Source organism: Phoenix dactylifera, unplaced genomic scaffold (assembly GCF_009389715.1).
Source record: "Phoenix dactylifera cultivar Barhee BC4 unplaced genomic scaffold, palm_55x_up_171113_PBpolish2nd_filt_p 000821F, whole genome shotgun sequence".
Classification (NCBI taxonomy): domain Eukaryota; kingdom Viridiplantae; phylum Streptophyta; class Magnoliopsida; order Arecales; family Arecaceae; genus Phoenix; species Phoenix dactylifera.
Window position 1 is genome coordinate 108723 of NW_024068188.1, and position 26126 is coordinate 134848.

Consider the following 26126-nt stretch of genomic DNA (forward strand, 5'->3'; position numbering starts at 1 on the left):
ATATCTCTCGAGGGGACGCGATCCATTTTCTTACTCTAACAAATGGCGCTAGAGGAAGTGTCCGGCCATAACTTTTCCGCATGAATCCTTTCCGCTAGGGGGGCTAGTGTTGGGAAGCAGATGGGGACCCGGGACTTTAGTCTCACATCGGTTGAGTAACGAAAAGGATTGTGCTTTATAAGGAAGGGCAAAATTCCTTTCCTCCGAGAGGCGCCCTCATAAGAGGGGCAAAACTGTGCGGGGTGATGGCACCCAAAGAGCCCACTGGGCTCGAGCGTGATCAAACCCCAAAGCAGACAATACCACATTCTCTTGAGCTGAGCTGCTTAAACACTCTTTCATAGAGAGACGTCTTTTTAAAGGACAAAGCCGTGAGAGAAGCGTGGACCTATAAGAGCGGACACTGCCCAAGAGAGTCTATTCCCAAAGCGGACAATATCTCTCGCGGGGACGCGATCCATTTTACTGCTCTAACACTAGTTATTTTTATTTGATGGGTAAATCCATTTCATTTTAGCATATAATAGAGTTGTTCAGCTTATTTGGAGCGCTGTTCATTTAATTGGTCTCTCTCTCTCTCTCTCTCTCTCTCGCTCTCAGACAAACAAAAAGAAAGTGTCAAAGCTATACAAAGTCAGTACTGCGTTTACGTGTGTTGAAAAATAAGCTAATTCTGTGTTTTGGCTTGGTGATCCTATTCTCAGATACAACTATTAGCTGATCTCAACTTAAAGAAGACACCCCAACTAGTGGAATTGGTAGATGACAGCAAGGTCAACATTCACTTTTTGGTCATTGTTTGGTTATTTTTGGCTAGCGGATTTTATAAAATCATTATTTTTGTTAATATGTATGGTTGTTATTTTATAAAATCATACACTTTGTATGCATGAACAATAAGCATTACTTCCACCGCTTTTTTATTTGCCTATAAGATTGCAGTACAGGCTTTTTAGCTGGTTGTAGGCTTTTCATATGCTTGGATGGCTGCCACTTAAAGTGGAGGTTAAGGGGTATGATGATGGCTGCTACATACTTAATGGAAATAATAGTTTGTTTCCGGCTATTTTTGGTATTGCAGAATCTGAAAAGAATTAATACTTGGACTTCGTTTTTGGAGGCACTTAAAAAATTAATTCAAACTCCAGAAAGTTTAGTACTTGTATCAGATCGACAAAAAGGATTGAAGGAAGCAGTACAACATATATATCCCAAACAAAATATAGAAAATGCATAAGACACTTCTACAAAAACTTTCAAACAAAGTTTCCAGGACACTGGCTTAAAATTAAGGTATCGGGAGATGCAAGGGCATATACAAAAGTCCAATATGAGGATATCATCAATTAAATTAAGGAGGCCAACTTGGAGGCATTTAAGTATCTTAATGTTGAAAATATTGGTTTATGGAGTAGATCTCAGTTTGGCATCACAGCTAAGTGCTCCTATATAACAAACAATCTTTTGGAGTTATTCAATACTGGGATTTATGAGGCTAGACATAGACCAGTTCTTGATTTATGAGATGTTGTAAGACAAAAAATTATAGTGAGCATCGACATCTCCTTCTTTATGAACATATCACTTTGCAAAGAGAGTACAAGTTTTCTTGAGAGCTCTTAATTTTTTTTTTGACTATTTCAAAACTGTCAATACAAGAGCCACTTAAAATGTTGAGACTTATGTTAATTTATAATATATTAATTCATCCTATTTGTATAGAAGCATAAATGCATGACTCTCACGGCTATAACAATAATTAATAAATGCAAAATTCTGAAGGCTATGATATTAACTAATAAATACAGAATTCTAAAGGCTATCACATTAATTAATATGTCTAAATTCTTTTCATCTACTAGAATTCTTTTTTGCATATATACTTTTCTAAATATACAAAATTGCATGGATATTCTTGTAAAATTGTTATTTGCTTGTATACCTTTATAAATATTTCTATTTACATGTCTATCTATTAAGGGCATTTTAGTCATTTTAATTTGAAACCGATAATTTCTTAACGGCATCAACTGGTATGGGTACATATGCAAAAATAAAGATAAAAAATGATAGAATAGCAAAACAAGTATTTTACAAGGATATACATATAAATATCAATTTTGGAAGAATATTCATGCAAAATCCGATATTTAGAAAGATATTCATGTAAAAAATCTTTAAAAACAAGAAAATCCACATTAAGAACTTAGATTTCTCAAAACAAGTTGCACAATTGGAAGTAACTCTAGCTTATAAGATTCCCTCACTTGTAAGAGAGTTGGATCATCTTGAGAGGTGCTATGTTCTTAACTCCCCAAACGATCATTTTGGTGCCAATATGAGTGCAGCTCATAAGCAGTCATGGACAAGGATCTCACAACTTTGTTTAAGCTAGTTTGGCGGGGTATTGATGGTTTTGGTAGGCTGCTACCTTTGTTCAAATGCCTCTGTTGAGCTGCATGGAAGCTATTCTTGCCTTCATATCCTTGCATCTCCACTTCGCCCACAAGGTGTGCTGAGCCCTCCTCTTCATCTGTCTCTGCTGCCTTTGCCAACGGCGTCTTCCTTTTATATATAGCATAGAGGACCAGTTGAACCGAGCCTAATGCAAAACCAACACAATTTGGAACCTACAAAAAAACATCACTTAGAATATCAAATTAGTGACCCGAAATCTAAATTCCTGGTTCAACTTTAATTATTTGAGTCCTTTGCTTGGTAGACCATATATTTAATCTTCATAGATTAACTTAACAGCCCAAATAAATGTTGCTTGAGACAAGGTTCAACTTTTAAGAGATCACTCTCAATGTTGTACTATAGAGGGCAAGTCTTGGCGCAACGTTAAGATTGCCTTGCTAGGACTTGAGTATTGTGGATTCAAAACATGAAAATAACCTTTGCACGTAGGGATCAATTAGCTTTGTATGTTTGGCTCTCTCTAGACCTTATGGATGAACAGCCTCTTTTTTTTCACTCTCAGTGTTCCACCATAAGCAGATTTAGATCTTCCAAATTTCGCTTGTGCAAACCAAGGGTTAGCTCGGGACAAGTTTCATGCATGCTGTACTTTAGGCCAATGGGAAAATATAGGCTACAGAACAGAAGGAATACCTCCTCTAATACTCCCTAACCCCCAGACATGACAATGTAGTATTCTACTACACAATTTCGATTCCCTAGCAATCACCAAGAGACTTTTACTAGCAGAGTAGGTAGCACCATTATTCAATCTATGCATTAGACTGCTAGTTTTAAAGCAATGCGAGCTCATGTGCTAGAATCAATACTTGGAATTCAGATTAAAACCAAGTTTAGATGAACCTATACCCCTAATGAAGAAGGCAGGGATCAATCTGAACCCTCTGTTGGAATGGGCAAAGTAACAAAATTTTCATGGACACAAGTTACTAATCATTGGGAAATACTAAAGGACCTAATGTGCCAAAGTATGCAGTCTTTTCCTTACATTACTTATATCTTTTATTATGCTTCCTTGTGTTTTTTTTTAATCATTTTTCATACATTTTCCTTGGAATCTTTTAGATATGGTTGATGGTTAGGGAGATCATACAGAAAGTTTGTATCTACAAGCTTAAGAAAAACTTTCTTGCATAGTAAAATCAACTAAAAAGAACTTACACCAATGAAGTAATCTTGTACGAGCAGAGAGTAGACACTCCATACTCCACCATTGAGGAAGAGGAAGAAGGAGAGGAAGAAGGGCATGTACTCAACACTCATCGTTTTCACCACCATTCTCTGCATAACAAAGGGATCATGTAGTTGGTCTCAGCCTCAATAAATTTATATGAGTGTATAGGTATTGCAGTGCATAACAGTTATGTATCTTTATAACATTATACACCATTACCAAGCAACATAAAGTTTAAAGACTATATTTTGATTTGTTTATCGGTGTGTTATACAAACAATCATTCCTGGCCAGTATAATTGAAAAGAGAGTTACAGGGTTACATATTTGTTATCTTAAAAGAAACTAATAACTTGCATGAATTTGTCTTTGCTCAAAAGACAAATGAATTGGTCATGCTAATACATTACACATTTTAGAAGCATTTATGATATTATACAAATTAAGCATCAAATATAGCTTATTCAATTCCCACATTTATATTGTGTAATCCGCGTGGGTTGATATTAACAAGGGGAACAAAAAATTTGCTTTGCATACCATAGCTGCCAAGGGCGAAGCATACATGCCCACGGTCAAAGCTGCACACAAGAACCCTATCACAGTAAGCCGGACACTCCCATGGATTGCCAGAAGAGTGACCAGTATCACCAACCCCAAAAATCCCACATTCAAAACTGCCACCAACTTTGCCATCTTCACCTGAAATCAAATATCAAACAGCCAAATATAACCCAGCCTACTTGAGTTCACACTTTCTTCCATGGACAAAGAGAAGGAAACAAAGCCATCACCCTTGTGTCCCTGGGAGCGTAGACGAGATAAAGAGTCACATAGATGGCCTGCAACACGGTTCCAATGCCATTAACCGTGACCACGAGGAGACCTCCAGGCTTGAGGAGACCATAAAAAGTCCACAGTGAAGTACTGAGTAAAGTGGTGACATAAGGCTGCCATTTGAAACTCTCGGTGGATTTCTTCTTCACCACCCGCCGGAAGGTGCCTCTGAACCATCACATCCAACAAAACACCACCTCAAAACTAAGTAAGAAGTGATAATATAACAATAACAGCTGTTTAGTGTTTGAAGAAGGGGAGCTTCATGAACTCACATGGGAGAAGCAAAGACTAGTATGGATATCACATTCCCTGACAAAAAACCAAGCAACTCATCATATGTCGCCATGTAAATGATAAGAAGAGGTACTTGGGAAGAAGGGAGACTTACCCACAATTCCAACAATGAAGCTTGGATCTAGTGCCATGGCATGGACCTCGGAGCTAGAGGAAATGAAAGTCCAGGGAAGTATAAGCGGATGAAGAGAGGATAGAATATGTGGTTGGCAGAAGAAGAGCAATAACCCATCACCAACTCTATCGATCCAGAGCGGTTCCCCTATCCTTTCGAATGGGGTCCCGTGCCTTTCTTTTGTGGTGTCCCTATCCCTCTGTCCTTATCGTTGTCTCCCCCTACGCCAAAAGCGAAGGGGTTCCATAGTTCATTCACGTACAGTCTTGGTCTAATTTTGCCGACTTAAGTGATAGGAGCATTGCTACTGTCCACTACTATCGTCGGTAGGCAGAAAGAAGTTGATATATATGATTGAATTTTTGTTCGCTCTAACTAAAGGCACAATTACAATACACAAAAAATATAACACAAAACTTTGCACCCATCATCCAATTCAATATTAATAATCGAAAATCTAAAATATATATGATTTAAAGAATCCTAGTTTATGCATCAAATCATCTCAAATATATAGTTGTAATTTCAATTGATTTGATATATGGACTAGTAATCTCTACATCGTACGATTTTTTTGTACATAGATATTTTAAGACCTTTTAGATCACATCCGCTAGCCTATAATTTTATTTTTCAATCATTAATGTTGAATTTGGTGGTGGGTGGCGGATGTAAAAGGAAGGCCTTTACGCCTCATGTGAATCATAATTCTAATTGATACATTTCCATGCACCAGCAGGCATCCCCTTTTAACCATCTTCTTCGATTCCATTCTATTCTCTTTTTGAGATGATTCTATCCAATTCATTCTCAAGAAATGAGTTACCATAAGAAATCATCATTTGATTTTCTCCATCCTTTTTGAGGGCCTTAAATGCATTAATAATCGAGATTATTTTTACGAAAAGATAATCGTGTACCATGCTTGCAGGAGTTACTCAAATCTTCGCAAAGTATAAGATGAAAAAGAAAAACATTAATTCAAAACGACAATTAGTATTTTTGAAATCCATAGTATTAGAATCATGACCATAAGTAAGGTAAAGGGATCCAATTTGTCATGAAACAGAAATTACACAAGATCTGGTTACTGGTGAATCCACACTACCTCAGTTCCTTGTGTTTCTAATGGCACATCACATAGCCACTCGTCTTTTATACAAAGCAAGCATACTAAATATAACTCACAACAATCGAGGGATGGGGAAAAAACATGCTGCAGCTACCATATGCTAATCCTATTTGGGATCATCATAAAAAACATGGGCTCTTTCCACAGCTTAGCTTGAAAACAATACAATGTCCATGTTGTTCATCAATCACTTAGCTGAGAACAATACCATCAAAAATAACTTGCCATCAATTCCATGGATAAAAGGATGAAAAGATCGCCGCACTAGTACTCTATAATCGGGACTTGGCTTGATTAACCTGGGCACTCTGCATCCATTAAAGATACATTTAGATGATGAAATGGACAAACTACATTGCTCAATGCACCATTCAAAGAAAAGAATTCAACTCTCACCAGAGGTATGCCTCTTGTGGCTCTTTCTTTCAGATATGCGCAAGGCTTGAAAAAATCGCCATACATCTTTGACCATTCCTCCAGTCTAGAAAATACATAATTTGCCCCTAAAGAGTCGGCCCAAAACATAGTGCCACCCCTGGTGTCAAGAAATGATGTCAAGTGCAGCTTTGTAGCAGCCTACTTAGCAAGTAACCAAGAATCACTTACTAATGTTAATGACAAAGAATATGACCTGTATGAGGGAAAACCCATGCCCATGATGGAGGCAATATCAAGATCCGATGACTTGGAAGCAATTCCTTCATCGAGGACACGACAAGCCTCATTTACAACAGGGAAGAATATCATCTCTATTATATCTTTATCTGCTAGCTCGATCACCTGCACTCATCCCTAAAATACATTAATGCATCTGATGCATTTTGAAGTTTCCAATAAGTGGCAACTCTGGTTTAATTGTGGGAGCACAGCATAAGAAACAAAATAATTATATCAACAATCAACAAGTTGCAAATAGTAATATTATTTGAATTAATAGCAATGATGTTGATTATCACATGGGAAAAGGATGAAGTTTAACAAAGAAACCCAGACTGTTTCGACACTATGTGCAGATAAGGCGGAAGTAATCAAGTAAAATTTAGTCCTAAAATAAGAACAGGATTCAGTTTTTAGAGAAAACAAGGAGACCTTGGGGCCTTGGGTAACAGCAGATATGCTCCTTGATTTCTCAATGTACTTCTTTATATCAGGATCTGGACTAGCCTTCCATTTTTCATCATACACATAGAACCCCTTGCGCGAAGATTCACCTGTCATAAATGTTACAACTTACAAAGGTGTATGGGTACTGAAATTTTGGGCTCTGATGCGGTAGATGGATTGGCAAGTGAATTGCCATAAGGCCTAAAGGAGGATATTGACATAATCTTGCACTAATTCTATAGCAGTCAAAAAACATTAGTACCTATCCTTTTATCCTGAAGCATAATGGGTATCAACATTGACCTGTAGCATCTCTCAGGGAAACTTTGGAGGTATTGGGTACCAGTAGCCACAGCGACCTTGAACCCAACCAGATCAGCCAGTCTGTGTAGACACAGCAATAAAAGGCCTTAGGTCACTCAATTACATAGGAAACAAGCAACAATCTTTCTGCTCTCCCCAACCTCAGACCAGATGACTTATCAAATCCATTGCCTAGTCATATGCAATATGGACAGTTCTAATAAGAAAGATAAATCCAAATTCCAGTTTCAAAGTAAGATTTATTAATACCTGAAAGGCCCCATTGGCATTCCAAATTTGGTAATCACACGATCAATCTGATACACATCTAAGCCATGATCAACAAGTAAAGCGGCTGCCTGTGAGTAAGGAAAAAACATCCGATTGACAGCAAAACCAGTACAGTTCCCAACAACAATAGGGGTTTTATGAATCTTCCTTGCAACACCTAGCAAGTCCACAACAACTTGTGGAGAGGTTGTACGAGTATAAACTATCTCCAAAAGCGGCATGACATGGGCAGGACTGCAGAATAAGAACACATCAGATGGAGGTACAAAAATAAAAAGAAACGTTGCGCTTAAAATCGCATTACCTAAAAAAATGTGCACCCACAATACGATCTTGCGACATAGTCTTCTCTCCGATTGAATTTAAGTCAATCGTCGAAGTGTTACTAGCAAGTATGCAATGAGGAGGGCAGTATTTTTCCAGATCAGCAAATATTTGCTGCTTTAAAGACACATTCTCGATAACTGCCTGTCACAACTTACAAATGTTTAAGGCCAATCAAACAGAAAAAGCAAGAGTTGAAAAGACAAATAAAAGTTTCAGAGGATTGGAATGAGAAAGCTAAAAGGAAAAGATTAACTATGAAGTTACCTCAATGACCATGTCCACATCTTTGAAGTGCTCATAGTCAAGAACACCTATGAGGAGAGAGAGGGCCTTCCCGCATTCCTCTTGAGTCATTTTTCTTTTCTTGACATAACCCTGCAAATTGGCTGAAAAGAAACCTAGAAAGTAAGTATAATAGCTATCATGCATGTGAAAAAGAAAGAGATATAGAATTTAGAAAAAAAATGTCCCCTATATAATGAGGAGGTTAATTGAAGTCACAGTAACCTTTGACTTTGCCAACCCCTGACTGTAAGAAGTTCTCATTTACTTCTTTTAGGATTACCAAATAATTGCTCAGTATCAGTGCAGTGGCAATTCCAGAACCCATTAAACCTCCTCCAACGATCGCAACTTTACGTATTCTTCTGGGCGTCAAGCCTATGTCGGTAATGCCGGGAACCTATCACATCACAAAGTGTACAAACTAATAGGTTCACTGAAAAAGAAACTCAACATAGCCTCCTAAACATGCATGGCCTCCAAAATAGTGCAATATTCTTCAATGAAAACAATGGAAAATAGCCTCCTATACAATATCTGTTACGAAATTCTATTATCAAGGAGCTTTCTGGAAAAACTTCATCAGGATCACATGAGAAAATGTCTACTGACAATAGTTTCCCATAACTAATCACAGCAAAACAAGTAAACTTGAATAGCTGCAGTTAATCAAAATGATTAAGAGAAAGTTCCGGGACCAGTAGGCTATACCATCAGGTTTACCTACGCATGTGCACAGATTTTGTACCTTAAAAACTAGCCCGTTTCAAAACCAAGGTTATTGCAGAGTTGTCAAGAAACCAGTTTCTAGAAATATAGAAGCATGGTATACAATCTGTTTGTTGTTTCAAGCATCAAATCCTTAGATCAATAAATTGTCATTCTTAATTTTGTCAGTTTGGCAGCAAACATCACCTCATGAATTCATGTGGTAGTAGTTTTATTTATCTTAACGATGGGATCACAGGGAATTATGGTGCATCAAATTTAGAAAAAAAAAGGACATGAGTACAGCATTAGAAGACTGAGAACAAAGTTTAATCCATAAACATGGCACATGGAGAAGCAAAAATGTACTAAATGCATATAACCTCAAATGCCACACAGAATTCCATTAACCTTTGAGGTCGCACGTTGTGCAAAGAAGATGTGCATCAAGCTCTTGCTTGTCTCAGAAGATTGAAGCATCCGAGAAGAGTACAATTCCTGTCAACACCAAATGTTAGACAAATGAAAAAAGTTTGATAACTGGCTCTACTAGGAGATACAGCAAAATAATAAACTTACCTTCCAAAGTCCGGCTAGGGGTCCTGAAACTATACCCTCTTCAATGACATCAATACAAATCAGAGGATGTTGGAGTTTAGCAGCTTGTTTTTGAGCCTGATCTCTTGCAAAATTGAGAATTTCTCTAGCCATCCCAAGAGGCTCTAATTTGTCAGTTCTGTAAAGACTTTTAATCCATGGCCTTCTTAATTCAACAATGTCCAAAGCCCAAGAACGAGCAGTCTTGACCAGTTCATCGGGTGAAACAATGGCGTCCACAAGACCCAATGCATGAGCTTCGTCTCCATTCATTGACTTGGACATCTATGCAGAGAAATAGAATATGAAAGTGATGATCCATGAAATTTGACTTAAGAACTGAAGGTAGATGATTTTTTAACAAAAACAACAATAATAGGCAACAAAAATTAAGAGCAAATTACCAGCATCATTTCAAGAGCTTTTGAAAGACCGACAAGGCGTGGAAGACGTTGTGTCCCTGGAACAAGGAAAGTATGTCTGATAGTGCAAAAGAATGCAAAGGTAAATAGCACAACAACCTGTTTATGAGAGAGACAAGTTTGTAAAGTCCTTTGCCTACCTCATTACTCTGTGCTAGTCAATGGGCACAGTATTACCAAACCATAAAAAGAGTATTTACTCTGTGCTAGTTAAACTTAAAAGAATGCATAAAAAGAGGTCATTGCAATAAGTAATGAAAGATAAACATGAAGAATTACGGTAAAATACATCATCATAAATGAGCAATCATACGAGGGCAGTTGATAAGAGATATTATGAAAATAAATAAATAAACAAAAAAAAGGCTAATATAAGCAATACTATAGCACATTAATTAAGTAAAAAAGGTTGTTAAGGTATCATCAGAAATATCATAGCATAGTAACATAACATGAGTTATGTGTGCACCGACTAGTCATAGAGTTAAATTTTAAATATTTTTCTTCTATTTTTCTTGAATGATCGATCGGTTAGCAAGTTCAGAGTTAGCTATAATGGAGGGAGTGTTGACATCCATCACTTGTCATGTGACACATCATCAACCTTCATCAACCTAAGGTATATAAATGCTCAAGTTTACATTAAAAGCCAATTCACCAAATACTATATATTTGCTTTAATGCCTATTTAACAACTGCTCTCCTCCCCTACTCAAAAGAAAAAAAAATGCTGGTTGAACACTATTTGAAGCAAGGTTCACCGTCTTGGTACCAGACCTCATACCGGTGCCACACTAGCACGGTGTCGGTATGGTATGGTACGGAATTTTTTTAGCGTACCGAATGTCGATACGCCACCCATACCAGTACCGAACCGGTACGGTATGCCCCGTACCGCCCGATTTGATTTGAAGTGATCAAATCCCACCTCCCGAACTGGCACGGTACTTTGGATTTTCGTGCTATGTTCTCCAAAATCACAAAATATGTTTTCCACATTTAACTGGTGAATAGGTATTACATGCAGTACCAAATTATTAGCAAAAAAAAAAGGAGGAAAACTCATAAGAATGGGTGATAATAAGCTGCTTAACATGGTACATAAATGGTCCTTGAAAATATAATAGTCTAAACTCTCAAGATCATTCTACTGTATGTGGTTAATATGTATAAAACCCTATTCATAGTTTCAAAGCTAACCAAGCTATTAAGCATGTGCTAGATAATTTCTGACTTGAACCCTAACCAAAATATAAATGTTGAAGGGTATGCCGCATATTCTTCCACAATTACCAAGCCTACATCATTGCATATGGAGACAGTGGTTCGGCTCAACCATTATAGAAAGCTTAGAGCTAGAAACCTGTGCAACATGGTATTATAAGAGAAATAATGCAACCACTTTTGCAATTCCAAGGAAGATTTCCCAAATGCCTAAGACCATGTTCTATCTCACTAATATATGAATTTAGAATTTACTTTTAAGGAACCCACTTTATTATAGTTCATGCATTATGCAAGAAAAACTCTTCTTCTGTAAACTGGCAAGGAGAACATGTTTACAAAAATACCTCCCATGCCGGGAATAATTCCAAGCCGAAGTTCAGGCAAACCCAGTTGAGCAGTAGAAGTAGAAATTCGACCATGACATGCCTGACCAGGGAAAAATGACCATGTTACATAAAATAGCTTAACTTCAGAAGCAAACTAAAACTGAGGTGAAAAGTAATTTAGTAATATATACCAACACATACCATTGCAACCTCAAGTCCACCACCAAGAGCAAGGCCATCGATAGCTGCCACTGAAGGTTTTCTAGCACCTGACAAGAGGAAAAATATGGGGAAAAAGTGATATAAAATCTTCTAAAAATAATAGATGCTAAAAAGAATCAAGCTAAAAACTCTAGCTTATACCTTCTAAAGTGTCATTGAGAAAATCATTTGCTGAGAAATCAACCTTTGCCTGCTTCGCTGATGGTATAAAAAAGTAAAATTAACAAAACAAAGAAAGCATATGATAGGAAAAATGTTGAATGTCAGATGCATGCTAATCTTACTTTTTCCCTCTTGAAATGCACTGATATCAAAACCTCCTGAGAACTTCCCTCCTGCACCTGTCCGATTGTCACAAGGTGTAAGTGTAATCATATAATGTCTAACAGAAATCTGTTCAAAACAGAAGACTCTGTTACATAAACTGCTAGATACCTGTGAGGACAATCGCTTTCACATCATCTCTTCTCAAAGCTTCTTCATAATTCTCTTTTAGGCTGACTAGTACTGCAAAAAGAAACCAGACAACATATTTCTATTGAATTTAATTAGAAAAATGATACTTCAACAGTTCAAAGGAAACCATAATTTTTCAATACTGAATAAGAGTAGATCTAACATCAGGGTATTCCAAAAAAAGAAATAATTATGGATAAAGTACATGAAATGCAGTATCTTTGTCAACTCATGCCAAACCAATTTACCAATCAAGGTGCTGAGTAATGCAGCAACTGACCCCAAAGCTTAGTGATACACTATCCCTAAACTTAATGTATCCACCTACAAAGCTTAGTGCTACATTAAATTTTGCTAAGAGTGAATTCACTTAAACCATTTAATGCAAGGCCATTGAAAAAGAAAAATTCAAAAAAATCTAAATGATCAAATCGCATAAACTAGATGAAATCATCATCCAAGCTGAAAAACACATCATATATAATATTTTCTAGGTCCAAATACACGTCCCAGGAATAAAAGGATGCAAAGCGGAAATTTCAAAAGCAAGAGAAGGTACCATCCAAGGAGAGGGCATTAACGGGAGGGTTGACAATGGTTATGGCAGCGACCCCGTCCGCTCCCACCTCCATCTCCGTCCTACCCCTTCCCATCTCTCTCCCTCTCTCTAGAGTGGATTTATTTTACTGCGGAAGTGCGGAATTTGCGACCAGCCCGGCGGCTAAAGTTCTTTACGAGGAGAAACTTCGGTGCTGTGGCCGCAGAGATGGCTGATGAGGCGCTGCACGGTCCACAAGATCTATGCGAAAATGGCCGACAGAGGGGGACGGACGGCCTAATTTGGCATGGAATATAAGGATTGGAGGCGGCAATCACACCGGGAGTGGTCGTACCGCTGGTACTGGGTTTTTCGGCAATAAAAGCCGGTGGTCACCCTCCCTAGCCTCCGTTTTAATTCAGATAATAATAATAATAATTAGAAAAATTAGCAGGAATTGCTCGAGCCAGGGCAATTTAATGCCTTCTTTGATGTATTACCAACTTTGCCGTCTTAAAATTAGTGCATAGAAAGATAATTTCTACTGTATCTCAAGCTTCATCTTTTCCTACGCAATCAAAAAAAAAAAAATAGTTCACCACCGAGGTGGTAGCACGGTAGAAATGGAGCTTTGATTCTACCGAAAAGGCTCAGATTCGAAACGTGCGGACGTCGATTAAATGTGGAGACCGGATATCTCTCGCTTGGTTTGCCTGGTGGAATCGCTATTTGGTCTGTCATTTACTTAGGTGGTGCTGATATGACGTACTCACATAGTCACATGATGATAGGGTCGCCACGCTGGTGGAGCTCTACTACGGATGGGAAGGATATAAGTAAAAAAGGTTCTACCCCATCGAACATTCTCCAGCGAGAAGATATATATTTAAACTTAGTCTGATATAACTCATTGGACATCATTTTATATATATATAAAAATTTATGTTTAAATTTAGCCTAGTCTATAACCCAACTCATCGAACATGAATATTATGTACCCAATCGTGCCCAATCGTTCAAACAAATTTTTTTTAATTGATTTAGTTTTGATTTTAAAAATCCGATTTAAATGGGTTCGGTTCAAAATAATCCTAACATGATTATCATCCGATCTATGCATGCCTCTAATTACTGCAAAAACAATATCATCTTGAATAAAACTAGCACGACAGAAATCATCACTAGGCGCTCAAATCAGCCTCATTGACTGATAACTAGAGAAAAAGAGATGGTGGGCTGTCTGTTTCCAAGATGAACATCTTGGACTCGCCAAGTTGGGAGCTAATAATTACATACAAGAAGAAGGAGGCGAGGCGTAAAAAAGATAGGTTAATATTGAAACTCCATGAAAATTTTTCTCTAGTGCTCATTTTAAGATGGCAAAGTTGGCTACACCCGGAAGAGGGCATTTAAAGAGCTTTGAGCAAAGCAATCTCTTCTATGACAATATCATTGATCATTCAAAAGATCTAAATAAATTATAAATAAGCTGTGCTACCTGATACAAATTTCGAACATGAAAAATCACATATTGATCCATGCCCTCACGTGTAATTTTTTGTATGATATTTTCAACTTACTTTAATGTTCATTGTTGATGTCATATTCTTGCCGATTATATTGTTTCCACTATCTTCTTTTGCTCTTTAAGAGTCGTATTCTACTAATTTTTTTATAGTATTTTTTGGAGCAAGAACTTTTGCAATTATTAAGTATATTGCTTGATCTTTGATTTTAAGATTATAATATTTAACTTACTTTGGTTCTGCCGCTGCCCTTCTTGGAAACGCTATTTTTGGCGTCTGTTGCGTACGTAATTTATGTATAAAATATATCCTGGATGGCGCAAGACAATGACTTTGGAGCCACCAGATTCTAGCTTATTGTGAGGCAGGTAAAACTTCACTACCTTCGCACCTGGCGATTTTTATTATTTAAAATACATATACATAGGATCAGTTTTAAAATTTATATTTGAGAAAATAAAATCACAAAAACTAAGATGGGAACATGTTTGGTATTATTATTTTTATATTTTATTTTCAAAAATTATTTTTATCATTTATAAAAATATAAAAAAAGAAATTTTTTTATTTTTATTATTTTTATATAGTCGTCTGCACCATTACTATTTCTATCACTGCTATAGTTGTCTTTCCGCACCACCATTATCGCAGTCATCTTCATCACGACTGCTGCAGCCATTACTGCTACCACTATCATTACTACATCATCGTTGCCCCTTAGATCACTATAGCCTCTATTGCTTTCACAACTATTGTCATAATTTTGTTCACCACCAACATATTTATATATTTTTTTAATAATTATTTTAAAATTTTATGATTTGAAAATAAAATAAAAAAATATTTTATTTTTGAAATAAAAGAATAAAAATACAAATAAGAATAATGCGATATGGACACCATAGTCCATACATCTTAATTTTAAATATTTTTAGTCAATATCGATAACAATAACCGTGATAAAAAAAATATTTATGATATGAGATGTTAATAAATTAGAATCTCACATATGTGCAACACACTAAAAGCTACAAGACGAGGCCCATAAAATATACTTGATGATGGGAAATTGGAAAAAAAAAATGCAAAAAGTCGAGCTATATGAGAACAGCATGCATATAATCAATTCAAGATGAAATGCCAAGAGTTAAGAGAAAAAATGTTTTTTAAGAGAAAGTGAAGCCAAACTTGGATAGAGTTGCTGCCCATTCTTATTATAATATAATATTATTATTTTTAGGGTTTTTTGCATGGATATCCTTCTAAATATCAGATTTTGCATGAATACCCTTTCAAAATTGATATTTGCATATATACCCTTATAAAACTTTGTTATTATACAAATACCCTTAATATAACGGTTGTTCTAACGGTGTTAAAAAAAATCATATTTATATTAATTAAAAATAAAATTAAAATTTGAAATTATATTATTATCCTTACTCTTTTTTTCTCCCTGCTTCACATTCCTCGCAGGAAAAAATGGCTTTGTGTCGCACTTGGTTATCGATTCCCTGCGCACCTCGCAGCCCTCCCGCTCCCTACAAAAACCCTCCCACGCCCCCACCCTTCACCCTCACTTCCTCTGGCCTCTCCCACCCCCACATCAAGTCACTCTTTTCTTCTCTCTCCGCACACAGCACACGACAGAAAAGAGAAGAAAAGCTATATTGTTCTTCCAATCGCGTGATCCCACATAGCAACCTATCTAAACCTTTTTAGCACCTAGAGAATCTCATCTGCTGCGTACCCTCTGCCTGCTTCTAATCCAAATGGCCGTTCCTCATTCACCCCCATACGTTTCCTCGATCGCCCTTTTAACACGAATTCCCAGGAGATAATCGTTTCAGCCGTTTCGGAATCGAACACAACGAATGGCCTCCTCCGATACCGAAACCAGCTGCAGGAACTCAATGCCATGCTCATGGTCGTCCAATTCCTCGCCGTCACCGTCTCCGAAGAAGAGAGGTTTGACGGGCGGCGGGGGGAAGCAGGCGCGGGACGGGAGCAAGCACCCGGTGTACCGCAGCGTGCGGAAGCGGGCATGGGGGAAGGGGGTGTCGGAGATCCGGGAGCCCCGTAAGAAGTCGCGCATCTGACTCGGGACCTTTCCGGCGCCGGAGATGGCTGCGCGGGCCCACGACGTGGCGGCGCTTAGCGTGAAGGGCGCCGCTGCCGTCCTCAACTTCCCCGACCTCGCCGCCTCCCTCCCCTGCCCCGCCACCCTCTCCCCTCGCGACGTACAGGCCGCCGCCGCCCGCGCCGCCGCCATGGACCTGCCCTCCGCCACCCACCCCACCCATCCTGACGAGTCCTCCGACGACCTGGGGGAGATCGTGGAGCTGCCGCGACTCGGGGAGGACCTCTTTGACTCAGCCAAGTCGCTGCGATTTCGTGCTCCACGACTTGCCGGACCCGTGGGCGTACTCGCCGCCGTGGATGGCGGGTGCCGACGAGTACGACCTCTTCTCCGACCACGCGTGGATGGCGGGTGGACCGCCGGAGGAAAATTTTCCCACCGGCCTCGAAGCTCTCTTGTGCGACCACTAAGAACCCAGAAAATGTTTTCTTCTCTTCTTCTCTGTTCCCATTCACTTAATTTCTACTTAACTATGTGGGTTTGCTTACGAGACCATTAGCCCTAATTCAATTGTGCGGTGTTCGTTTTTAAAGGGCAAGAGAGGGGAGGAGAGAAGAAGAAGAAAGGGTAAGGATAATAACGTCATTTTAAATTTTAATTTTATTTTTAATTAATATAAATATAATTTTTTTAACACCGTTAGAACAACCGTTATATTAGGGATATTTGTACAATAACAGAGTTTTATAAGGGTATACATGCAAATATCAATTTTAGAAGGGTATTCACGCAAAATCTGATATTTAGAAGGGTATTCATGCAAAAAAACCCTTATTTTTATAATAATACGAGGTGTTTGGTATTGGGTCATCATCAAGAGTAACCAAAACTAAACTTTCTCATTAAGCAGATAAAAAATCAGGTTATTCTGGGAATATAGCATGGCTTGAATCAAATTAAACAGGTTAAAGGGCTAAACATTGCCACCGTGCCACCCCAATCAAGCATTATTCTGAGAACAATTTTAGTAAATCAAGTTAATTGGGCCAGCCCAATAAGCTCAAGCTTCAAGCCAGGTTCCGGGTTCCGGGCTTTCGGCCCAGGCCACGCTCTTTTCTTTCTCTCTCTTCCCCACCCCAAGTTCCAATCATCATTTCCCGCGCAAGCGCGAACACGCTCCCCAAGTTTCAAACCTGAGGGAGCGAGGCGGAGAGCAAGGAAGAGAAACGAAGCGCCACCAAGCCACGGCGGCGCCATGACCACCACCGCCAGATCAGCCCGAACCCACCACCCAGCTCCGCCGACTCTCACCGCCGACGACATCGTCCGCCTCGCCGAGGATCCATTCGCCACCCTCCCCTCCTCCGCCTCTCCCTCTGCCCTCCTCTCCCTCCTCGACTCCCCCTCCCCCTCTCCCTCCGTTCCCGTCACCACCTACCTCTCCTCCCTCCTCTCCCTCCTCTCCCGATCCCCTCCACGCGCTTCCCTCCTCTCCTCCCTCCTTCTCTCCTCCCTCCGTCTCTTCCTCTCCTGCCGCCTCCCCCACGGCCCCGACACCGCCCTCGTCTTCCACCTCTTCTCCCCCCTCCTCCCCAACCTCGACCCTTCCGACCTCCCCTCCCTCCTCGACCTCATCGCCTTCCACCTCTCCGACATCGCCGACCCCGACGACGCCCAGCCCCTCGACCTCCTCCCCCGCCTCCTCGACCTCGCCATCGATGCCTCCGGAGAAGAATCCATCGTCCCGATCCTCGAGAGATTCCTCGCCACCGATTGGTCCAAGGCCCTGTTGGTAAAGATCGTCTCCCTCCTCCGCGATTTCCCGGCGCTTTCTAGGGTTAGTGTTCTGGATTTCGTCGAGAAGGTATTCGGAGGAATGAAGGCGGTGGACCTCCAGGATCTGCCGTCCCTTGTCTACCAGCTCCTTCTCCTCGCTTCCAAGGGGATCAACAAGAGGGCGGTGATTGGAGGGATTTTAGGGTTTTTTGGTGGGTCCCTAACGGGGCCGGCTTCGATTGTGCGGCAGGTGGAGGGGACGGTTTTGATGCATGTGAACTTCGCCGTGAAGCAGGACCCTTCCTTGGGGCAGGAGGTGCTGGCCATTGTTCGATCCGATCGTGGTGTGCTTAACCACTTCGCGGTCGCCATCCTGCTGTCGGTAGCCAGGGTGCGACGATTCAATGAGAGGTCTATTGGTGTTTTGAGGTCAGCGGTGGTGACCTCTCACCGCGACTATAAGCTCTCATGGTGAGGATTCTTTCCAATCAGCGACATTTCTCTCTTCAAAAATATGATTGTGATTTGTTTTGTTGTGTTTGATTAAAAGGTTGAAACTTGTAGGAATTGCAAGTGGTTGCCTGATGATGTGAAAGAGGAATGCCTGGAGACTGCTAAATGTGTGGAGAAAGCATTGATAAAAGCTGTAACTTTCTTTGCACTCAGCTTCTTATTTTTCCTTATGTTTGAATTATTGCACCCGCTCATACTAGTTGAATTCATCATCAAGCATAATCGAGGCACTTCACTATTTTGTAGGTGAATGAGAGCAACTATGGACGGGAGCATGTTGTACCCAGCACTGTTCAGTTTGGCTTTGTTTTGCTGGAATCAATAGATAGTGGGAGTGGAGAAGTTGGTGGTTCTAGAGGTTTGATGAGCATGGAAGAGCTCGGCATTCAAATACTAAAGACACTTTTTGAGGTCCATGACATGGCAAGAAACGAGGTTTGTTTGGTTGGAACTTGTACAATTCCATTAGCTTTATGAACTGTATGGAACCATGGTTTACTTTGTCAGTGATTATTATTTAAGCCTTTTATCGCTCATTGCCAAATTTAAAATGAAAGGAAAAGGAACTGGAAAATAGATAGCAATCAATGCAGCGGTTTTTTTTTCATGGTTATTGTGCTTTGCCCCATTTATGTATCATGCCTTGTTCCTTCTTTCTTTTTTGATATTGTCATGAAGTGCAGCCTCTCAATATTTTCTATTAAGGATTTGATTTCCCCCGAGCTGCAGATAATTGAGCAGTGCAAATTTCGGATTCTTTCTTTGAAGCCTCATGAGAGCATGCCGATCATCAAGTATTTAAGCAGTTTGATTATAATTTTTTTGAGCACTTTTCTTACAATCTGATACATATTAATACAATCTTTATGTGAATCTTGTAATAGGTTATTTGGTCATCTGGTTCAAAGCTACCCTTACCCTATGCTAGATTACATTGCTCACCTGAAAGAATTACTGGACTATTTCTCTTTCATGAATGATGTAACTTCCGTTGCTCTCGTTGATGCCATCTTGCCACTGATCAAGTTCAGCCGCGATCTCCAGGTGTTGGTTCTCAAACTATCTCACTATGCAGTAATCTTTCAATACTCCAAGTGCTGTTATGATGCTGTTGATGAATATCTGCAGGATTACGTTGTTTTGGTTGTAAGAAAGGCCATGTTCAAACGAGAAGATTCAGTTCGTATAGCTGCTACTAATGTTATCATTGAATTAATTTTAATGGAAAACAGATCTAAGAAAGATGGTATAAATTCTTTACAAGAGTCATCCAGCCAAGCAAGTTGCAGCCAGCAAGCTATATCCTGTGGGCTGGGCAGAGGTCTCTTTCAAGAACTCAGTGGATTGCTTCAGAGATGTCTTTCACAACAGGTGCTTTTCAGGCACTTATAGTCATGAAAATTTCACTTTTTCCCCAGCTTTAACAAGTCTTTTGATAGCAGTTGCTTGCTTTAGACAGGCTAGAGTTAAAGAAATCATGTACCATGGTCTCATTAAACTTGTTGTGTTAGACCCGTTTGTTCCTACCTCTGTCTTGGATTTTCTCTGGCCTCACTTTCTTCACTTTTACAAAGAGGTATTTTATCTTTTGCCTCATCCTTTTGATTTTTATCTGTAGTTTGCAAAAGTTGCATATTAGCTGTTATTTCTTTTGTGTTGTCTTCAGGATCATGTAAAAATTCATGAAACCATCAAATATAATCCTTAAGGAATTACGTCATAACATTGTTGGCATATTTTGGACAAATTCTTTTTGCAGGATGCAGACTCTCCCCTTAGAGTTGATGCATGCTTTAAGTTGGAGAGTGGAAAAATTTGTCTGGTAGAACCTTTGGACTATCTTTTATCGTGTGTCTCTTGGATTCTTCTTCTTCAGCCACATGATAAATCTGACCATCCATCAGAGTATTCTTGGCCATGTTTTGACTTCTCCCCTTCACAAGAGAATGAGGTAAGGGAGGCATGGCTTGCCTTGCTGTCAATGGATACATCTGAAGTTGTCACTGTAAGACTTGCAGTCACAATCCTTTCTTGAACCTATTGCAGGTTGCAAGGACATCATCTGGTGAGCTGTTCTCAAATGCATTATCAAAGATCCGGAGATCTCTAAGAAAATGCACTTTAGATGGTTTTGTGTCCCCTTCAACTCTCATTGTCTGACTCTTGTTGAGCTAATATTGTTTCAATTTCAATACTTTTTCTGCTTCTGACCATGATATGATTGCTTCCATTGTTGGATCAGATGGTGAAGGCCAGAGTGAAGATACTTCTCTTCCATCACAAGGTGGGAAAACTTGTTTTCGTGGTTGGATTTTGCTTGGAATTATTGAGGTGTTCGTTAATGTTGTTGCTTCAGAGTTAGAGAAAGCAGCTGATGAAGAAAAGATAGTGCTTGAAAAAGAAATAATGGAGCTTGTTAGTTCATATGATTTTCTAGAAAAAGAATCAATCATGAATAAACAGAGGAGTGGCAACCGGAAAGGATCTTCGAGATATATCCAAGACAAGGCTAACAGTGAGTCCAAAGAGTACCCACATGTTTCCCTCCAAAAATTATCTCAAGCAAGGAGACCTTTCTTTGCAACCTCAAATATCCATCAGCTTCTAGTGACTGCACTTAAGTCAGGCAATGCTGATTATCCTGACAAACACACTGCTTCTCAGAATCATAGTCAATCATCTTCGTGCAAGACATGGGACCAGTGTCTGAAGCTAATATCATTTGCTTTAAAGGCTTGTCTTCATCATTTACAATCAATCAGTTTGATGAAAACTGGATCAAATAATGATCCATTGAAAACTTTATTCCATGGAGATGTTAAACAGCTGGGACAACTTATAATGCAGCTGGTATGGCTGCTTAAGTCTGGCCTAAAACTAGAAAAAGATCCTAAAAAGATAGAAGGCAAACGGAAGACAAACATAGAAAATAAAGGAGACCAACTCTTACTATCATTGTTATGCTTGAATGAGTTGTTCAAGCTAAATTCATCTGGGGTTCATTTTGCTCAATTGATTGAGGATATGCTTATCCTGCAAGCACCAGAGTTGGATTCCGAAACTACAATAGATACTGCTCAGGGTATTGACAATGGGCAAGGCTCAATGCCGGAGGATAAGTTCTTGAGAAGACTCCATTTGTTTTTAGAGAAAATAATAAAGCCACTGTATTCAGAGCTTCTTGCTCTTTCACTTTTCCATGAATCTGAGGTAGCTCTAGTCCCTCTCTGTAGCTGATTATTAAGCATATTTCCTGTTTTCACACTACAATTTCTTTTCCATTGTGAATGTAGATTAACAGATGTAGCAGCCCTAGTATATTGTGTTAATATAGTACTGTGTTATTTTTTGGCTACTTCTCATCCCCCACGGTATTACCCACTTCGGAATGATTATATTGTTATGATCTTCGCCTACAATAGAACGCAGATATCTTCCTGCAATGGGGAGGAGTGCCTTACCATGTGATGAATGAGGGCTTGCTCCTTTCTGCTTATATGGTTATTTGAAACAATTAGTCTGGAATTTATGTTACTTAGTTGTTTGAATCAATCTGCTGGTTTCAGCTAGCTTGATTATTTAGGCCGAACTAAGTGTTTTTAATGCATCATCTGAATAAAATGAAGCCTTTTCGGAATCTTTTTAGACTAATCCATTAAAAATTACTGCATTTTAATCGTTATATTTTACATGAAAATTTACACCAAAAAACTAGGGTAAATTTTGTTTCTATTTCTGTTCAATAAGTCAGCAAGTCTTCATGGGGATGGTGGTGCTTTGAGGAGTGTATTCAGCTCCAGTGAAGTGTTAGTTCATGCTGAGATGGCCTCAAGAAGGGAGGAGGGAAAAATCTCATCATCATTTTGCTATTTTGTTTGCTTCATGTTTCTTTCCATGATTTCATCTACTTATGTAGAAGATGGATGTGAATTTATTCCCATTTTCTTGTTTAGGTTCTAGCTGAATTGATAGTGATCATGGAGAAGAAATTGCCACGTCAACAGAAGACCTATCATGGAAACTGGGCTGGGGGCATCTGTAGGAGCAGCAGTATAGAGAACCCCAATGCTGCACGAAGTGTAGCGGGACTCGCCATTTATCTGATGCCTGCTCCAAATGACCTGATTGTTGCTCATGACATGGCATTAGAGCTGTTGAAAGTTATGGGATCTGAAGATAAAGATCCAGAGGAGATATCTGAAACATTTCCCATTATTAATCATTCAACAAAAAATGCAATTTCTGCTATGCTTATACAAGTGGTTGAATGTTGCATGGTTGAATTGGACTGGTCTGTATCAAAACTTAAGGCAATCTCCATTGTCAATCTTGAATTCATTGGCCTGAAAAAGAAGCACCAATTTGGTGAAAGGCTACCTGGACTAAAATTGGAAGAAGCATTGCACTCCAGGTCAGAAGCACTGGCATATCTCTTGTCCTCTTTTCTGGAGATGAACCTTAAGGGTATGCTTTTCATCCAACAATGAATAACATGCTTTGCTTTTACTTCACAACCAACACTTTTATGTCCTTATTTTACAGACTCTCAAGCAGAGCATTTACTGAAGGTAACTGCAAGATTTTACAAGCTTTTGGCTCGCATGACAAAACTCTGCATTGCTCCTAAAGGTTGCAAGCAACTCTTACCTAGCCGCAAGTTTCAGAAGCTAGCAGAAGTGACTTGCTCAAGGCTCACCAGTCCTTTATACAATTTTGTTGCTCTTGTGCAAAGGGTAAATAGCTCTGCAGTCTTAGTTTGCCTATGTCCGATTTAGCTTTCACTTCTGTTTCAATGATCTATATAAGCTTGTTCATTCTACCTTTAAAGTTTCCCTCATCTCCTTTCTTTTCTTTTCCCTTTCTTTTTTTGGCAATTCAGAACCAGCAAGAGAATGCTCAGAGGAGGGGAATCATTAGCAAGATCAAAAGGGAGAATAGATGTATTCCTGATTTGATATTCCAAATTGAGGACTATGAGAAATATCTCATTCAACTCAGCAAGCTGACTAAAGTCAACTTGTTGAGGCATGCCAAGCGCAGCACAGCAAGGGATTTTAAGATCATAGAGATGAAGAAGCTTGCCATTGAGGGAGAGGCATCTGAACATGATCCCAGCCAGGCCAATTCTACATCATCTGAGAATGAATCAAGTGAGGAATCTGTAGGACCAGATGAGGAAAATGCGTCTGAGAAGGTTGCATCCCCGGAGTCCGGTGGCGGTACTCCTGATGAACATTCCGAGACTGATAAGGAAGATCAAGAGATGGGGTTAAGAAGGAAGAGGGCTAAAATGAGTAGGATTGTGGAAGACTCTGATGAAGAAACATAGGGACGAGGTATATTCTTAACTTGTCTCAACTTGTTGATAAAGGAATTAGAAAATATGACAGAAACATCTTCATAGAATGTCTTTGTTCCTTTGTTATCTGTAAGTCTTGTTTATCATTTTGTTTCTCTTTTGTAATTCTTTATGTAGTGGACACTAAGAGTTAAATGCCAGTAGAAAACTGGACAAGTGCATGCTTGGATAACACTCTGAGGTTTGAGTACTAAGGGTTGTAATAGCCTAACAAATGACAAATTCTATCATTTCATGAAATGCTAGTATTACTACGGTTGGCTGCAGAACTTCGTGCTGAACACTTAGCTAAGGCCTTTTCCGTGTTATACATCATGAGAACTAAGGCCTATTTTCAAACAATTTATCTCTAATCACTGTTTTGTGAACATTTTTTTGCTGATTATGGATGAATGGTGCGTAGCTTTTCAAGGTCTTGCTTCTGAGACCTAACAAATTTTGAAGAATACATTATAAAGCATTGAAAACGATATTATCATGTGACATAAGCATATTGCAGCCCCAGAACTGCTTATTAACTATTGCAGCTTGAGCGCATTTTTCTTTTGTGTGTTTATTATATTGTTTTGGCTCTCATCAGAAAGAACCTGTTTTCAAGGATAGCTTTTCTTCGGCTCGTTTCTTATCTTAACCCCACAGGATTTCCAAGCACCTTCAGCTTTTTAAACTCGTTCGCTGCATGACAGTGTAACTCCATCCTTGTTGCTTAATCGTCAGGTCATCTTGGAAGACAAAAATAAACAGTATCTTTTGCTCATGCTGGGAGTTCCATCGTTGTGGAAGAAGTTTCTTACATCACTTAAATATTAATTTTTATATTTAAAAAAACATTAGTTTGATGCTGTCAACTCTTCAATGTGAAAAATAGCAGCATTTCATGGTCCACCAATTATTCACTATATAAAGCCTGAGAAGGCATGTACTTTTTCAAGTTTGCTTTTATGTACAGTCAATAAAGTATTTTTTGATCAAAAGTAAATTAAAGGAAAATCGTACCTGAAATTTTCTTCTCCTTCTTTCTTGATGGAGAGGGACGGACAGCTAATCGTACTATGACTATTCAGGTTTAAATTATTGGGAGTGTACCAACCAAGAAAAAGAATCTCTGCTTATTGAGCAGAGGTTGTTATCATTGGTGTCATCCGCGGCTCACCAACTGGCAAATTTCTTATGGATCGCCCCTTGTAAAATTATCTCTATGATGTTCTTACCAACTCGAGAATGAAAGAAAGTTTGATATTTATTGCATTGGCCATGCAACAGGTTGTGCGAAATAGGGGAAACTGGCACCTGTTCTTGTGTGATGTGCATGTGGCTGTGCATCTTACACTTCTCGATATATAATGCATAGCTATTTTTACATTGAATTATTAAATGATTTGGTGAGAGATGGATCTAATCTGGTTTTAGCACTGTGGCTCTTCATTTTCTTGTGATGGTTTTTTTCAGTTTCGTATTATCACGCATCATTATTTTCAGAATGGAAGCACAACCGTAGGATTACTTAAATATTTGGAACCACCTCCCAAGGTTCAAACTTACAACTTCCATCCAAACAGATGAAGAGTGCAGCCATGATTATTTATTTCTTTTTTCTTTTTTTTATGCAATTTAAATTTTTTTGAGGTAAACCATAGCTCTTATTTGCACCAGGTCTTGTTTTTCTTTTTGTGTGGCTGACCATCTGAAGTTTTTAGGTCTGAAACACCTACTTTACAATGGAAAAAATTCACATCCCTTTTCAAGTACTAACTTTTCATTTGCATATCCAATTCCACAGCAACAATTTAAGCTCAAATTTAAATAAGCTCGGACCAGTCTCGTTTTAATTATAACTAAGCCAATCTGAAACTTATTTTAATCAATTATGAACCAAGCTTATAAGACCTCTGGAAAAAAAAAGAGAGACAAAAAGCTGGATCAGCCTATAACCAATCACTGAATCAAAATAAATTTGAGCTAGATGCTATGAGGCCCAATCAGATGATAAACTAGCGGAGCCCATCTCTAGTTCAAGGAATGATTGCACCAGT

The 26126-nt window shown here is 39.0% G+C and overlaps 3 protein-coding genes and 1 pseudogene across 8 annotated transcripts; 2 read left to right on the plus strand and 2 right to left on the minus strand.

Annotated features, from left to right (window-relative positions):
* Positions 1-2131: 2131 nt before the first annotated feature.
* On the minus strand, positions 2132-5091 carry LOC120107307 (bidirectional sugar transporter SWEET16-like). Its single transcript, XM_039120524.1, has 6 exons — positions 4884-5091; positions 4768-4804; positions 4450-4660; positions 4196-4357; positions 3643-3762; positions 2132-2630 (listed from the first exon to the last, which is right to left on the minus strand). Exons 1-6 carry the CDS (start codon positions 4918-4920, stop codon positions 2307-2309), a joined length of 891 nt encoding a protein of 296 aa, XP_038976452.1. The 5' UTR covers positions 4921-5091; the 3' UTR covers positions 2132-2306.
* Positions 5092-5903: 812 nt separating this feature from the next.
* LOC120107306 (glyoxysomal fatty acid beta-oxidation multifunctional protein MFP-a-like) lies at positions 5904-13229 on the minus strand. Of its 2 annotated transcripts, XM_039120522.1 has the most exons (18): positions 12861-13228; positions 12281-12352; positions 12130-12186; positions 11987-12043; positions 11825-11892; positions 11642-11723; positions 10053-10108; positions 9631-9933; positions 9463-9549; positions 8569-8743; positions 8326-8447; positions 8039-8202; positions 7714-7968; positions 7403-7524; positions 7126-7247; positions 6668-6816; positions 6433-6571; positions 5904-6344 (listed from the first exon to the last, which is right to left on the minus strand). In XM_039120522.1, exons 1-18 carry the CDS (start codon positions 12952-12954, stop codon positions 6309-6311), a joined length of 2160 nt encoding a protein of 719 aa, XP_038976450.1. In that variant the 5' UTR covers positions 12955-13228; the 3' UTR covers positions 5904-6308. The 2 variants fall into 2 exon arrangements, with proteins under 2 accessions (XP_038976450.1, XP_038976451.1); XM_039120523.1 differs by lacking the exon at positions 9463-9549 and having other exon boundaries at positions 12861-13229.
* Positions 13230-15948: 2719 nt separating this feature from the next.
* On the plus strand, positions 15949-16993 carry LOC120107304 (annotated as a pseudogene).
* A 301-nt stretch (positions 16994-17294) lies between these two features.
* On the plus strand, positions 17295-25468 carry LOC103703711 (Fanconi anemia group I protein homolog). 5 transcript variants are annotated; one of them, XM_039120517.1, is made up of 14 exons: positions 17295-18692; positions 18786-18867; positions 18981-19169; positions 19464-19528; positions 19619-19778; positions 19863-20105; positions 20194-20310; positions 20494-20685; positions 20781-20862; positions 20977-21944; positions 22688-23198; positions 23277-23467; positions 23614-24070; positions 25158-25468. In XM_039120517.1, exons 1-13 carry the CDS (start codon positions 17701-17703, stop codon positions 24061-24063), a joined length of 4242 nt encoding a protein of 1413 aa, XP_038976445.1. In that variant the 5' UTR covers positions 17295-17700; the 3' UTR covers positions 24064-24070; positions 25158-25468. The 5 variants fall into 5 exon arrangements, with proteins under 5 accessions (XP_038976445.1, XP_026659000.2, XP_026658999.2 ...); XM_026803199.2 differs by lacking the exon at positions 25158-25468 and adding an exon at positions 24811-25002; XM_026803198.2 differs by lacking the exon at positions 25158-25468 and adding an exon at positions 24733-24808.
* The last annotated feature ends 658 nt before the right edge of the window (positions 25469-26126 follow it).